Genomic DNA, 15,907 nt, shown 5'->3' with positions numbered 1-15,907 from the left:
TCAGAGAATTCGAGGGCCAAGATTTTAGTGGAGATGGGACCAATATAATTTCTTTCAACAGCTTGTAAGGAGATATTTCATTTCAATGAATGTTTTTTAGGAAAGCTCATCAACTCAGAATTAGAAGTTCTGGAATCAGAGGTTGAGTTGATAGAAGAGGAAATTCAAATAATCAGTTTCCCATATGCATAAAAACAGGATAAGTATTTCATAGGAAAGCTGTTTAGGTAAGATAATTTATGTTAAAAGGTGCTCAAACTTTAAGAAAAGATGTTATATAAATCAACAATAGATCATTATCATCATTAGGAGGTATGTTGATATATCTATCTCATGTGTTTCTCCATAAAGGAGAAAGTATTTTATAAAGTGGTTTATAGTCTGTATATTTCAAAATTTTTTGCAAGATGTTTTTCTCATAATGTCTAATTAAACAATTATTCTGCCTGCCATAGTCCTTTTACGGGTATGAATTCTGAGATTTTGATCCTGATACTCGTCAATCCAAGGAGGTGGCCCCTAACCTGTGCAAACCTGTAGAGTTTAGTTTGTTCATTCATCCAACAAACATTTCCTATGCTTCTCTCTGTGCCAGCCTCTGCCTTTGAAATAACCAACCAACCAAACAAACAAACAAATTCAATGGTGTCCAAACACAGAGAGAAGACAAATATGGCCAGGTCAGAGAAGAGAGGAGAGTGGCATAGATAGGCAAAGGCCATAGAGGTTCAGGGTAACACTCCCATGTTCTGGTCATGGTAAAGAGTATGGAATTTGTTTTAAGTGCATTTGCAAATCCACAGTTAAATGTTCATTCCCCAATCTAAGTGAAAGTAGAAGTGAGTTCCCCTGTAGAAATTTCCCCTGGTTGTTGGCAGGGGATAAACAGCATACTCAAATATCATTATAACACGTGACAATGAGAGGACATCATGCGTGGGCTTTGGAAATCAGAGGTTGAACATGTTACCAGGAAGTTGGGACACACTGTGACCACATCCCAGAATGAGGGTGGGGCTTGAATCCCTAAGAATCTCATGCTTTTCTACCTTTGTACTTGAAGGAGAAAGAATGAAAGTAGCCTTTGTTAAGACCTCCTTTGTCGGGAATTGTATACATATTTATATGTATATATAAATACTGTTATGAGTAAATATTATTTTACCCTTTTACCAGTGAAGAAATTGAAACTTTGAGAGATCAAAGGTTTGGCCCAAGTTTATATAGCTTGTCTGAGTTCAGACCTACATCAGTCCTCTAAAGTTCACATGTTCTCAGGACACCTGAGTGGCTCAGTCGGTTAAGTGTCCGACTTTGGCTCAGGTCAAAATCTCGCAGTTTGTGAGTTCAAGCCCCACATCAGGCCCTCTGCTGACAGCTCCAAGCATGTATGGAAACTGCTACAGATTTTGTGTCTCCCTCTACCCCTCGCCTGTTCACACTCTGTTTCTCTCTCTCTCTTAAAAATAAACACTAAAAAAACTTAAATGGCATATGTTCTCATCACACCACAGGGCCCCCAAGGATGGGTGGTATGAGGAAAATCAGACCCCAAGGCAGGCTTGCTCAACAGAGGACGAGTCACCAGAATGTTTATTGTAGGGACCACTTTGGGTGGTTGGAATTCTGTGCCATTGAAAATAAACAGGGAATCCAATTTTCTCTCCAACCAGATATTAGTTTCCAGTTCATCTGTCAGTTTTCTCTGGCTACTGGGCACAGATATTAACTTGGCTCTTTGGCTCACCAAATACTACTGATCGACAAGGAAACCAGACTTTTCTTTCGTTTCTCAAAAGTATAGCCTAAAAGTTGTGGAAAATTTTCTTGATTGAAAGGAAAATAGAATTGAGCTGTGGGTAACATACTTGTAAAATCCTGTAAATGATCACCTGATCTTTCCTTTCCTAGAAATGACAAATTCAGAGGCTTTAAAATTAGAATACAGGGGGGTTTCTGAAGAGCCGTGCCTCACTGCGGCTTCACACTTTACATGGAAACCTTACTTTATGTGGGTTGGGTCATGGAAAGCAATGTGTATCTATTTACAATGTACTTGCTCTCCTAAGAAGCTCTCCCATTACCCTTTGTATTAAGAAGAAAAGAAGGAATTTCATCCAAATGAACACACACACACACATTCACACACACATATATACCACATATATATACACACATATATACACGTATATGCAAATGTATGTGATGTGTGTATAAGTATACATATGACACTATGAAACTTGGTTTTGCCTTGTAAACATTTTTATATTAAAAACATCCCCTGCAATCACATTCTATTTTTTCTTTCATAATTAAACTGACATGCAATTAAAGTATTTCATGTTATACTGTAGCCAAAGTTGAGGGAATGAAGATCACATAAAGGATTTTAATTATTTAAATAGATAAGGTATACAATTACTATCTCCTACAGCTTTACAGTTTTAGTGCAGATTCAAATGGTAAGGTCTGAAAAGCAGTCTGGTAACTCTTGAATTGGCTGTAAATTTTTCTGATGAGTGAAGAGAGAAAGGAAATAGAAATGACTTCGTTCTTCCAGTTTAAAAATAGGTTTTCTGAGGAAAGGAACTCATATATATCTCTTCAGCAATATTTTATTAATTGCATTTTTCTTCAGTAGGTGAAGACAGGAAATCATGGTCTATTGATCAGCACAGTCTACCTTCCTCTTGTACTTCTGGGGAAAGAAGTACGAATTAAGCAGGGGATTTTAACAGCACATGTGATGTGTACAGTGTTCAGATAAAAGTTCATTAGAAAACACTTTTGTGCAAAGTTAGTTCAATTTGTTTGGTCAGTTTTTGGTCGGAATTTCCTTTCGGCCTAATGAGATATGATTCAGGTGACACTGAATTATAGTCTTAGTTTAAAAATTACTTTGAATATTTTTTTAATGAAATATAAGTTTTTTATTATTGTTTTATACTGTCTATAAAGAATTAAAAGGCAAACTATTTCATAAGATACTGTATGTCTGCGCTTATGAAAGGAATCTGAAAATGTCTAGAGAGCACAAATACTTAAATGTGAGAGTGGACTTGACATGGAAAAGCTTCCTGTTTGTGGCCTGGCTTCTTCCTACCATGTCATACCAGTAGCCATGTCCTATGTATACCTTAGAATTCGTAAGGTAGTAGTAGTAGTGACAGGGACTGGCTTTTTGTAATTAGATGTATGTTCCATATAATTAGGATCATGGCAAATAAAATAAAGAGACTCAAATCTTTCTTTCTTTCTTTCTTTCTTTCTTTCTTTCTTTCTTTCTTTCTTTCTTCCTTCTTTCTTTCTTTTTCTTTCTTTCTTTCTTCTTTCTTTCTTTCTCTTTCTTTCTTCCTTTCTTTCGAGATGGGTGAGGGGAGAAAGGGAGAGGGAGAGAAAGAATCTTAAGCAGACTCCATGCCCAGCACAGGGCCTGACACGGGGCTCGATGAAGGGCTTAATGAGAGGATCTCTCAGGATTGTGAGATCACGACCTGACTTGAAATCAAGTCAGATGCGTAACCGAATGAGCCACTCGGGTGCCCCAAGATGCAAATGTTTTAAAGGACAGAATGAAAGAAGAGAGTCAGAGGTGATAAAGATGTGAAGAAACAGAGTTGGCACAACTAGACTTTGCCTAAATGTAGTATATTATCTCCATACGTTTATCAAAAAGATGAAAATCCACACCAACAAATACACTCGGTAAAAAGATGTGAGGAGAGATGCCAACTAGAGTTTGGGACCACAAGAAGTGAATGGAGGACTGGAGCAAGTGTCAGTCTCAGGACTTGCAGAAAAGGATGCTTCAGCACAGTGAGGCAGCATACACCAAAGAGCCACCAAAAGCTGCAGCGTTTGAGAACTGCAGGGAAGCTCCTCCCTCTCCCCCACAGCCCTTCCAGGACACAGAATGATTATTACCTGCCAAACCTGAATGCTTTCGGAGAATAGAACTCCAGAAACTGCCATCTGGGGGTCTTCTGCTGAAAAAACTTCCTCTCTGCCCAGTCACCTCATAAGCCCACCCATTTACAGAGCCAATAACGATTTTCATACCATGCTCTTAGTGATGTACTGACAGCCAAAGGTAGCTAGACATTTAAAGAACGCCTCAGAGATGAAAGACAGAGATCAAAGCAGACAGAAGAAAGAAGTCAGAGAGAGACCAAGATAAAGAAAGGGACAGAAGGGAAACAACTAATGATAATTAATGACCTCAGAAAAAGAACATATTTCATGTATGTATTTAGTTCTCAGTGTCTAGTACATGCCAGATGCTTCTTTGTACTAATTTTATAATAATGTCTAACATAATGGTCACAGTATTCTCTCTGAGGTATGCAATACTGCCAAGTCCATTTTATAGAAAGGCCAAGGAACTTTCCAAAGACATCCTACTAAAGGTAGAGCCAGGATTTGAAATGAGGTAGCCTACTGTGTACAAAGGTGCACCCTCTTACCCAATATGTTTTACTACCTAATCAAGGATTAAAAACAGAATGTTTTTCAAAACCCACTTTCTTTAGTTTTAATAATATATTATTATTAAAATATAACCAGGAAATAAGAGGTGAGACCTCGAAAATAACCTGTATCTGTCTATGCTGCACTCTTCCCCTGAGTGAATCATTATACTCAGGGCTGTGTTCCTTACTCTTTCCTTTTTTTAAAAGTGTGTGTGTGTGTGTGTGTGTGTGTGTCTTAAAGACAATCATACTATATGTAATTCCTTTGGGAATGTTTTCTTTTCATTTAATATTATATTTTTAAGATTATCCATATGGTTGAATGACAGTTGATTTCATTAATTTTTACTGCTGTATTAAAAATAAAAAAGAACAGAATGTTATAAAAAGAACAATCAGAAAGAACTTTGGCAAAATAAAATATTATAGCTAAAAACATTTATTAGGTCGTTAGTAGAAAAAATAATGGAATTTCCTAGAAGGTAAAAAAAAAAAAACAACAAAAAGAACAAAACAAAGAAAAAGAAGTAGAAACAGAGAAGTACAAAAGAATATGCATATCAATCCAGAATGTCTAACATTGGATTAATTAGATTACCAGAAAGAGAGAACAAAGAGAGATGAAGAATTTATTAAACAAACACAGACCAGAAGGTGTGTGTTTCCATTTTGAAACGCTTCATGAGTTTGCATATCACCCTTGTGCAGGGGCCGTGCTAATCTTCTCTGTATCGTTCCAATTTCAGTATACTTGCTGCTGAAAGCGAGTATGTGTGTTTCCATTTTGAAAGAACCATTGAATGAACAGTACAGGGGATGAAAAAATAACCCATATCAAGGCACATAATATGAGATTTTAGGACATACCAAGCATAAAGGGGAAATACAGTTAGAGACAGGGAGTCCATATGCAATAAACCAGGAATCACAATGGCATTAGATTTTCAGTAACAACTCTGGAGGCTAGAGGACAATGGAGAGTCCTTCTAAATTCTAAGGAAAAATAAGAGTAGAATTCAATTTTAGGTCAAAATAGCATCCACATGTGAAGGATCTACAAGGACCTAGAACACTGCCATTTGGGAGGTGTGTTTTAGCAAATGAGAAAATAGACAAGTACGATGATGTGAGACTCAGGCCACAGAGTATCCAAATCAAGAGAGAATTGAGAAGTTCCATTTCAGCCTTAGTCATGTATACTTAGAGAATAACCAGACCCCTTTGGAACAGAGAAAAAAATAAACCTGAGATGTTTGAGCATTTGAAATTACAAGAATGACGTCTATATTTAAATATTCAAAACTAATCAGTTGATAGATTTGTTGGGGCATTTATCTGGGATATATTAATAATTATACATAGGGAATCAACTATTAAAAAAAGGAAAGTAATCATGAGCTCTAGAAATGGACAAAAAATTTAAGCATAAAGCACTAAACACAATTTGAGTTAGCCACAGACAATATTTACAAAATAATAATGACTACTGATTTAACTAAACAATTATAAGGGAGTTGGGGAGTGAAAGAGTACAAAATCCTCAAGGATAAAAATAGGAATCAGCAGGTAATGTCTAATACTCAAGAAAGTTTGGGCCTATCACAGAAAAACATGAATGTACACAATAAGAAAAATGCTTTTAATACTAGAGGGAGTCAGGAAAAGAACTAGTAGAAATTCTGGAAGTAGACAGGGAAGCTTCTGTTTTTTTGTTTTTTGTTTTTTGTTTTTTCAATTTTTACAGAACTTCACGTGGTATTTAGGTGTGTTGAAGGGAAAAATATTATAGAAATGTGAAAATCATGACGATAATTTAGATGTGACCTTGAAGCAAGCAGAAACTGGTGAAATTAAGAGTCAAAGATTAAGAGAATAATACATAAATTTTAGAAACATAAATTTGGGAGCTGTTGCTCCAGATCGAGGAGGAAAAAAATGTGCTCCTGGTAGTATCTTCACAGATAGCATGAGTTTATAGATGAAAAGTATCAAAAGTCATCTTTGGGGTACTTCAGAATATAGGTAATTCCATAAAGTGTGGATGAGTCTAATTTGTACTCCTACCTTGATATTTACACGTGTGAAATTATTAGTAAAGATAGCATTGAGGGGCTCTTAACTATTCTTAGAGTCACAAACAAGGTAGCTTGGGTTGGAGAAGGAAAATGACGTGGTAGCAGGTATCCCTGTGGTGCTGTCTTAATTAAAGAGGGTTCTAGATGGGTTGCACAATTACTGATTTTAAATTATTTTATAAACATAATGATTGAAACACTGTCTCCCACTCAGCCTTACCTTCTTCACATCCTTTACCATTTGGAACCTAATCCCCAAAGAAATCACTCCCATTTTACGGCAAGTCTTTAAATATGCCAGTGCATAACTATGATAGAGAATTATGGTTATGAGCTGAGGCTTTGGTTTAAATCCTGATCCCACCACTTCCAGCTAGGCAAACTGGACACCAAACCTAACTTCACCTGGAAGTTGAGGTTGACAACGTTAGAGCAGCTTATGGAGATTTTCTGAGGATTACATGGAAAATATGACTGAAGTACTCAGCATAATGGCAGCCGTATAATCACTCAAAACTGATATTCATTATTTTTAACTTTGAAACTAAGATTACTCTATTAGTATTTATTATAACTTTGAATCATAAATAGATGAAATTTTATTTTATCATTACTAATGGTGACTACTTAGTATATATTTATAATCTATCGAATAATCTGAATAGTTTGCACTTATCTCAAACTAAGCTTCCCTAAGTATTTTTGTTACTTTGGAACTGGTACACCTCACTTTTTGCTTACTAAGTCTTCTTTTATGTTGTTTTCCAACATCTTGCCATGCACAGATATAATCTAAGTTCTTTGTCTCTTTCAAGACAGTTTCTTACTGTATGATTCTTTACGTTCCCCACTCATCTTAGATCATTGGTCCTTTTTGCTTATCTCATTCCTCTATTTCTTCTACAACCGAGATAATGAGATAAGATTCTCAATTATCTTGTGGGAAATTTAAAATATGAAATAATGTTGCAGGCCCAGGCTCTCTCTCAAGAGACTTCCCAGGATCTCTAGGGCCTGACCAGCTGCTCTCCTATCTCGGAAGGATAATGTTTGAGCATACCAAGAGTGGATCCTTTTTTGGGATATACTCTGATCAATCAGCATAGCAATTCATTAACTTATACTAAGAAATACGACTGCAGTGTCTCAGGTATTTGATGTCCGTATGAACAATACATTTGCCTTCTGTGGGCAGACCTACCCAAGGAATTCACTCATCATTTAAAGGTTACTCTTTGAGCTCAAAATAAAAATAAAATAAAGAGAAGTAGTTAGAAAAAATATAAAAATAAAAAATAGAAAGTAGTTAGAAAAAATAAAAAAAATAGTAGTTTCATAAAAATATGAAATCCAGCTAAAATTGCTTGATGCATCCATCTCCGCATGATGGATTATCTTGTTAGAGAATTAAGATGCTCGAGGTTTACTGAAGCTCTCTTTCTTGAACCCAGGGGCTTGAGTGGGTACTACCAAATATTTGCCTCTGTTACACTTCTTTCTCTATGCGGGGCAAAATAAATTAAGACTTCCTCCCACCTTCTAAGTGGTTTGGCCATCACCTCCATCACTGTTAATGAAGGTATGAGAACTCTGTAATAAAACTCAGTCAGGGCATCATATCACAAGGAGAAATTAATAGGTGAAATGTGAATTTCTCATATGGATTCCATATGGGTTCTTGGAAGAAAATTAATCCTTGGGATACATATGCTTAATTTCAGGCCTCCCTGAGAAAAACAAACTGCTATAGCTTCTTAACACGTGCTGTTAGTAGGATCAGAATTTTCTCTTCTTTCAAGTATCTCCTCAAAAACTCTTCATCATTCCATAAAGCAAGTCACTGGGAAAAGCAGAAAAGCCACTGTAAGACTTTTCAACTAGAAAGACATTAGAAGGGATTTCAAGAGTTTAGGGAAGGGGGTGGGTCCCTTACAGAAAAGGGTTAGTAAATAGGGACTCCAGAGACCCTGGTAAATGACCTCAGAGAGCTAGGAAATGTAGAAGATTCACAGAAAATCCACCATTCTCCCCAGCCGCCCCTCCCCTTCATCCCCACTGTAGGTATGAGGGAATACCCATATCACGATTTCTCTATAAACACCCGAGTGTAAACAAGGAGGTGTTTTATCCATCATATTGTAAGAATAAGTCAACCCCAATATGTTGTATATGGCTATATACATATGGCTATATGACTTTGAAACTACCAACCAAATTATTCAGTAAAGATCTGCAAGAACATCATCAGATCGATATGTGCGTTTGCTTCAAGAAATCCTGTGTAGAGTTGGAATTTGTATGATAGTGTAGGATCTCCACTTCTAGCAAGCCATAAACAGGCAAGAACAGAGCAGCCCCACTGGGCTTCTTTCTATAAACTTTTCTTCCCCATCTGTAAAGAGAAACCTGCTCCAAGGAGCCAGAAAGAAAAGCAGAACTATCAAGTTTAATGTGTTTTTATGATTGACTCCTTCTTTTCTTTATCGTTAAGTGACTAAAGTCTGTAGATCTACATGGAATACAATCCATTTTTTCTATAAGATAAGGATTCTATCTTACATTAAATATGAACTTCAGAGTTGTACTTCATGATAACAATCTCACTTCTCTTATTTTTCAAGTTCTTAGATGTTTCTCTGTTGTCCCCCTCCAACAATACATTTGAGGTATAGTCAGGAGTATTTTAGGTTAGTTACTTAAATCGCTTTCGGTCATGGTTGCCCCAGTAACACATGGAAGCTTTAGATTTACTGTGAATGAGTCCACATGTTGGAGGTGTACACATTAAGGGGGTGTGGGGATTATTGTTCCATTTTAAAAGATTTGGAAACCCTCCTTCCATTGAAAAAAATATATGTGTCTTTAAAGTATAGACTAGGATTAATCCAAACATTACAAATTTCAGTCTTCAACCTGATGACAGGGAACAAAGAGACAGAGGCCATCAGGCAATCAAGATATCAGAATGAAAGGCATCAGACCACATTTTCTTTTACCTATTCTTTTCTGATTTGAATTTGATAATTCATGTTGTAGCAATCCACCAATAAATATTTGTTGAACTACCGAAAACAACTCTTTATAGTCGCACTCTGTTTTCTCATAACATCTACATCCCAATAACCGTTATTTGATTGCAGTTTCTCTAAAATTTTGACACAACCTATGACGCAGAAATAGTAATATGTATGTCACAAAGTCCCAACCTTGCTTTGCCCTGCCTGGCTTCTAAGACCATTAAGGTAATTTGTAAAAACAAAGCACCCAGACTGCTGTTTTGCAATTTCCCTGCTTCAGAACAAGTCTTAAGCAACATGTGGCTTAGTGGTTTAATCATGATAGGGAGTTAGATGTGCTCAAGAGTTACTCTTTACCCCATTCTTATTGCACCTTTGACTTTTGAATTTTCTGGGTCATTCTGGTCACTAATTAAATGTCTTGGTGGCCCCAGAATTCCAAAACATAGTAGATAATTGATAAAAAAAAAATTTGCTACCTTACCACCTGAGATATTTTGAGGAACAAGTTGTTTAACAGACTATGATAGGACTTGAGATGTTTTTAATCCTCAGAAAACAGTTTTCCTGAGTAGTAGAGGTAGAGGTTAGAAAATTGCTTCTCAGGGCACCTGGGTGACTCAGTTGGTTAGGCGTCTGACTCTAGATTTTAGCTTAGGTCATGATCTCCCAGTTCATGAGTTCAAGCCCCACATCAGGCTCTGTGCTGACAGTGTGGAGCCTGCTTGAGATTCTCTCTCTCTCTCTCTCTGCCCTTCCCCAGCTCACTCTTGACTCTCAAAATAAATCAATAAACTTTTAAAAAAAGAAAGAGAAAATTGCTTCTCCCATTTGTAATTCTGAAAGAAAATATTCCTGTTTTACTTACATTTTAAAATATTTCTGATAGTGTTAATGATGGTAAAGTGCCTAGAGATCATAAATTGAGTTTTTATCAAATTACTTGAGTGTAACACTTTTTAAAACTGCATATAGTCTAGCTCATGTATGTCACCATGAATGTGAGTGTTCTCTAGTCTTTAGTTATCACTGTAGAAGTATAATTTGAAATCTCATACTTCAAGGTCCACAAACGTTTCTTGACATAAAACAGTATTTAAATGTTAAGTCATATGATAAGTATGCTCTTTATTGGTATTCGCTTTTACTCTCACTAAAACTCTATTACTGTAGTAAGTGAAAATATTATCATTCTCATATTGTTGATTGAACTCCACAACTGAATTAAACTTCTATTCACAGGTAAAAAAAGTGAGGCAAATGTTTCTGTTAAGGAATATATTGTTATGACTTTCAATTCCTGAAAAGATGAAATGAAAATACACTTAGGTCACTGCCTTCACCTAAGCCATACTTCTAGGGAATTACCCAACCTCAGAGTCCTCACTGTTATTTTGAAAATGCCAGTCTGATAACTCCTAAAGATAGAATTGTGCTCTTAATATCTCATGGAAGAAGCATATTAATCATAACCTTAAGTGTATTTCTTTAATTCTATTATAGGACATATATAATTTTAAGCTAATCAAGAGGTATGATATACTGTCAAACAGCACACAACGTTTAATTTAATATTTGTTAAATGATTAGTGAAATTTGAATACTTAGAACTGGGCCTCGGGGGGAGGGGCTCAGAGATATGAGGGAAGACTGAGAAATAGAGTCAGCTGATTTTTACCTAGAGAAGCTGCTAATTAAGAATATGACACCATTGCTTTTCAACCCCGGAGTTTTATAAATGGAAAGCTAGGTTGATTTTAACAAGCCTGTTTTACTAGAACTGGAATTTTAGACATTCCACAAGGCTCCCTTTGGTAAATCCCTCATCAACAAGAAAGCTTGAACTTCTTGCTTTTACTTTCTGGGTATCTTGGTTTTGACACTATAGTAAAAATATTACACCATTTATTTTGATGAGAAAAGTCTTTCTAAGCCATGTTAGCCCTATTCCAGGTCTATTAAATTGAGACACTGGATGCTTCATGTGAATGTACCATTGATCCATTGGACCATCCCTGGAATAGCAGTTATCAGGATATGGCATTATCGTTTGTAGCAGAAAGACATCTGGTTAATTCAGGGTTCTGTTTAACTGATTTTCACATTAATCAAGGCTTTACAACATAGTAATGTGTTTAAAAAGTAACAATATGCATAATCAATTAATTCTGAAGTCATATTCCTATTTATATTAATTTCATCCATGCTCTACTTTTGAGTATATGCATATACACTTTAAGTAGGATTAGTATTTCATAAAGTCTAGTTTATTTCATCTTATAACAAAGTTTACTTAGAAGTATAAAACTGACTATCATGAATATTCTGTATCATATAGTTTTATGGGAGATAAATGAGATAATATTCTCTATCATATAGTTTTATGCCTAAAGGCATGTGGAAGTGTGAGATTTAGGAATCTACCTCAGACTATAGCAAATACAGAACATTAAAGAGTTACCAAAGAATTACCATTAAAAAAAACCAAAAACCTTTACCCATGTAGTTGTGAGGTCATATCCTGACCAAAAAGGAGGAAGTGGCAGGTCACTGGGCTCAAACTTATCTGCTGTACATCATAGACGCACACTGCTGACAGCCTTCAGTTGTTTCTGTAACAACAGGAAGTGCACACACTTGGAGTAGTCTGAATTGAAAATGTTGAAGAGAAAACCATCCAATGCTTCAGAGAAGGAGAAACATCAAAAACCAAAGGTAAGGTAACTATACACAGTTACATAAAACCAAACCATTTAATAGAATACACTAGAATACACACACACACACACACACACACACACACACACACATTGTTCTTAGCTGTCAGTTATAAATTAATTCAACCCTAGGGTCAAAGGCCTCGTGGCAGGTGTGAAAAACAATGAGTTGAAAACTTAGAGGTTAAATAATACATGACAATTATTGTTTCTGTAATTTTACCTTATAGTGTATATTTGATCATTTACATTTGTAACTGAAGTTGGAGCTCAGATCCAAGTTCGTGGAAATCAATTGGTGGTCTCTGCTTGAAAGGTGGATATTATGAAATATTCTTGAACATTTTTCATAACTATAAATTTGTCAATGTCTATTTAACTGAATGCAATTTATCCCTTATGGGTTCAGCTCTCATATTACTTTTAATTATGAGAAGATTGTAAATAGAGAGGATTTGGCTGAGCACTTGATTTTTTTCATTTTTTTGTATTAAAATATGATAGCTTGTTGAAAAGATTATGTTTCCCACTCTTGCTTGAACTAACATTATACTAGAGAGTGGATTGGGTTATATTTTAGGAAGCACCAAAACTCCATATATTGATAGATTTGCCTAATTGTTTCTATTTGGAACATTATGCTAGCCTTTGTCTTGACAATAATTGCCACTTACCAAAAAGTACAGCATGAGATAACAAAGTTTAGATTCTATTGTGGAACTCTAAATTAGTTTCATTAATCATGTGAAAGAAACCATGAAGTACTGGTGTCAAAGGTTTTCTCCAATACGTTTACATTTCTTGAGTTCCTTAGATAAATAACATTCTTAATCTATCTGTGAATGAGCTATAACTGAGTTCAGATGTCTTTTTAAAGGACTGACTTATTATCTATTATTGGTCTGTATTTGCTTGGCACTTGTTCTGAGAGAAAGGAGTTGGGAATTGATTGCGAACTTCTGGATTGATGAGGCATCGAACAGTGGTCAATGTTTTATAAGTCTTTGCAAGTTACTATACAACCTGTCTGAAGGAAACTAATAAATAAATGATTTCCAATCTTTAAAAAATAAGTCAGGGATCTTCAGTTAAAAATACAGCTGGATAATATATCATGATGTCTATCTTTTCCCCTAATATAATAAAAATTCAAAGGCATGTTTCCCAAAGAGTGAAAAAAAATTCTAAAAGCATCATTTACTTTTATATTTAAGATTGATCGTATATAGAATGTACTCAATTAAATGCAACTAATATTGAGTTGACAATAGTAGGTTCTAAGGGGATCATAAAAGTTAATATGAATTGGTACTTTTACTTTAGGTATTTAAATTCTGAAGTTAAAGTATCTCACAAGGACTGCATTATGTAGTGAGTTACTATCATAATTATGTCAGTGAACTATTTTCAAAATAATAGTTTAGTCTATCATCATCATTTCCCTTAATTGAAGAAACTATTGAAATATAAGTGGGTATTGTTCATCCTACTGACTTTACTCATTTACAAAAATATATCTGATACTCTCTCTCTCTATATATAGGAATAAAACATATCACAGAGTGTAGTCACATTGGAAACATATTAACTTATGTTGTGAATGAAGTCCCATTATCTTTAGATGAGTGGTTTCATTCTATACAAATCTAGAGATATGTGAGTGTATATGTACAAGTGTGTTTTTTATACATTTTGGGTCAACAAAAGCCTTTGTTTTTATATTGAGGTAATATTTTTCCAATTATTGTAATTATGTCTTAGAAACAACTCCTCTTTAATTCACATTTATTTGTTTTACTGGATAATTTTTGTGTATTTTATGGAAAACCAACAGAATCCCTAAGAGATGGTAGAAATGGATGTCATGATGATCTCTACAAACAAATGGTTAATAGAATGAAGAGTGCAAATTCCTTCATCTACTGGAAGGGACCAGAGGATCTGTGTCTAGAAAAATAGAACAGAACCATCAAGAAATCTGTCTGAAATATGGGGAATAACAGCCTAAGCTAATTAAGTACATACCTAACAATAGCTTGCCTCTCCTGACCCCTAAAGGGGGTCAGTACGATAGTCTTTCAGAATGTCTGAGAGAGATTTGCTTGCTTTGTATTGCGAATGTTGAAATAAAGAGCGATAGCATTGAAAATGAGGGAACTATTATTATTGCAGTATCTAGTTCATGTTAACTTCTGTGGGTTATATTTCAGGTGACCTAGTACACAATTCAAATGGTGAATGCATATTATAACTAAGGTTCCCTCAAATAAAAAATTAGGAAACTGTTTATTTGAAAAGGATATCAATGGAGAAGGACTTTGTTATTAGTATTTTTAAATAGATCTTACAATTGTGAGAAAGTTCCAAGTATTCATGGATATAAAAATGTAGCGATAGATTTTATAAATCTATATATGTAATAATTTATTATTTTCTTAAATTCAGAAGACTTACCAATAGACATGTCCATGACTCAAAAAAAAAAAAAATGAAAGCACACATTAAAATTCAGTTTTACCATCTTTAATTTTATCATTAATGTGTCATTTTCAGCTTTTATTCCTGTATCTCCATTTTTGGTATGAGATCTTTCCTTCAGATAGCTCATAAATAGGACCAATAGTATTCATAGTGGTTATAAGAGATTCATAGTGGAGGCTAAGAGAGTGAGACCAGAGATACTCCAAGAAGGAAACTGGAAAAGCTTTGGAGAGTTATTACCAAAGAAACCCATTATGTATACTGGAATGTTAATAAATTCCAACAAGTTTAATTTGTGTTTCAGAACTCTATATGGTGTATATAGGCAAATTTCAAATTAACATGGAAATTTGATGAATAGTGCTTAAGTGTTATATATTTAGATTAATCTTTCAAAAATAGCCTTGCTTAACATACATGCAAAGTACTGTACTTTCTTTTTTGAAGTCTGTTTTTGCCTTCTCATCACTACTGCCCACTGCTGCTAGTGATTTTTTAAAATTTTGAGCATATCTGGGATTCGGAGTAGATAAGATATGATCTCATTACACTCTATAAATGCTTAATTTTTAGAACATAACTTTCTGTGATTGTTTCTCTATCTGAAATGTTTTATTTTAGTTTTCCATATTTATTGTGAGTATATTATATACTAGTTGCTGTGGTTCTCAGGTTTTGTACATTAATTTATTTAATATTTCTAACAAGTCTGTGAGAGAATCACTCTTATTTAGCTGCACGGATAAGAAGGCATAGAGACGGTTAATTAACTTGAGCAGGGACACATACTCAGATGAAAAAGAAAAGTGTGTGATATGTCAATTTCCAGTACTCCTGTTCTTATTATGCTGCCATTATGAGCATAGGGACTGTAGATATTTCTTCTATTTCTGTCTTAATTACCAGCTAAATTTTATGAAAACCAGGGAGAACATATGCTTAAGAGCCTCTGCAAGTTGGAAAGGAAGTTGGAGATACCCGTTCCTGTCTGTGATTAGGTATAAGACTTCCACCAATAAAATCCCTCCAGGTGTCCACTCAACTGTCAATGCTTAAAATTGTAAAACCACAATAACTTTTTAAATATTCACATGTTCAAATTGTCAAAAAAAAATAACGGCCTAAAACTGAGATAAGTATAACCACGT

General features: G+C 34.9%; 1 protein-coding gene and 1 non-coding gene across 5 annotated transcripts in view; one reads left to right on the top strand and one right to left on the bottom strand.

The window, feature by feature from the left end:
- SAMSN1 (SAM domain, SH3 domain and nuclear localization signals 1) overlaps positions 1–15,907 on the top strand; it is a 141,818-nt gene that overhangs the window by 79,361 nt on the left and 46,550 nt on the right. The window contains exon 1 of one of the 4 annotated variants that reach the window (XM_025912896.2): positions 12,118–12,276. The exons of the other annotated variants lie outside the window; for them this stretch is intronic. Within the exon in view, the coding sequence (XP_025768681.1) occupies positions 12,220–12,276 (57 nt within the window). The 5' untranslated portion in view covers positions 12,118–12,219. Of the gene's footprint in view, positions 1–12,117; positions 12,277–15,907 lie in introns of those variants that run through there. 4 annotated transcript variants of the gene reach the window in all.
- LOC112850525 (U6 spliceosomal RNA) lies at positions 5,133–5,236 on the bottom strand. Its single transcript, XR_003222649.1, has one exon. It is a non-coding gene; the product is annotated as a U6 spliceosomal RNA (small nuclear RNA).

This window comes from Puma concolor, chromosome C2, assembly GCF_028749965.1.
Source record: "Puma concolor isolate L17-30 chromosome C2, mPumCon1.1.hap2, whole genome shotgun sequence".
NCBI lineage: Eukaryota > Metazoa > Chordata > Mammalia > Carnivora > Felidae > Puma > Puma concolor.
Note: the sequence above shows the minus strand (reverse complement) of the source record. Positions and strands in the feature narration are given on the sequence as shown.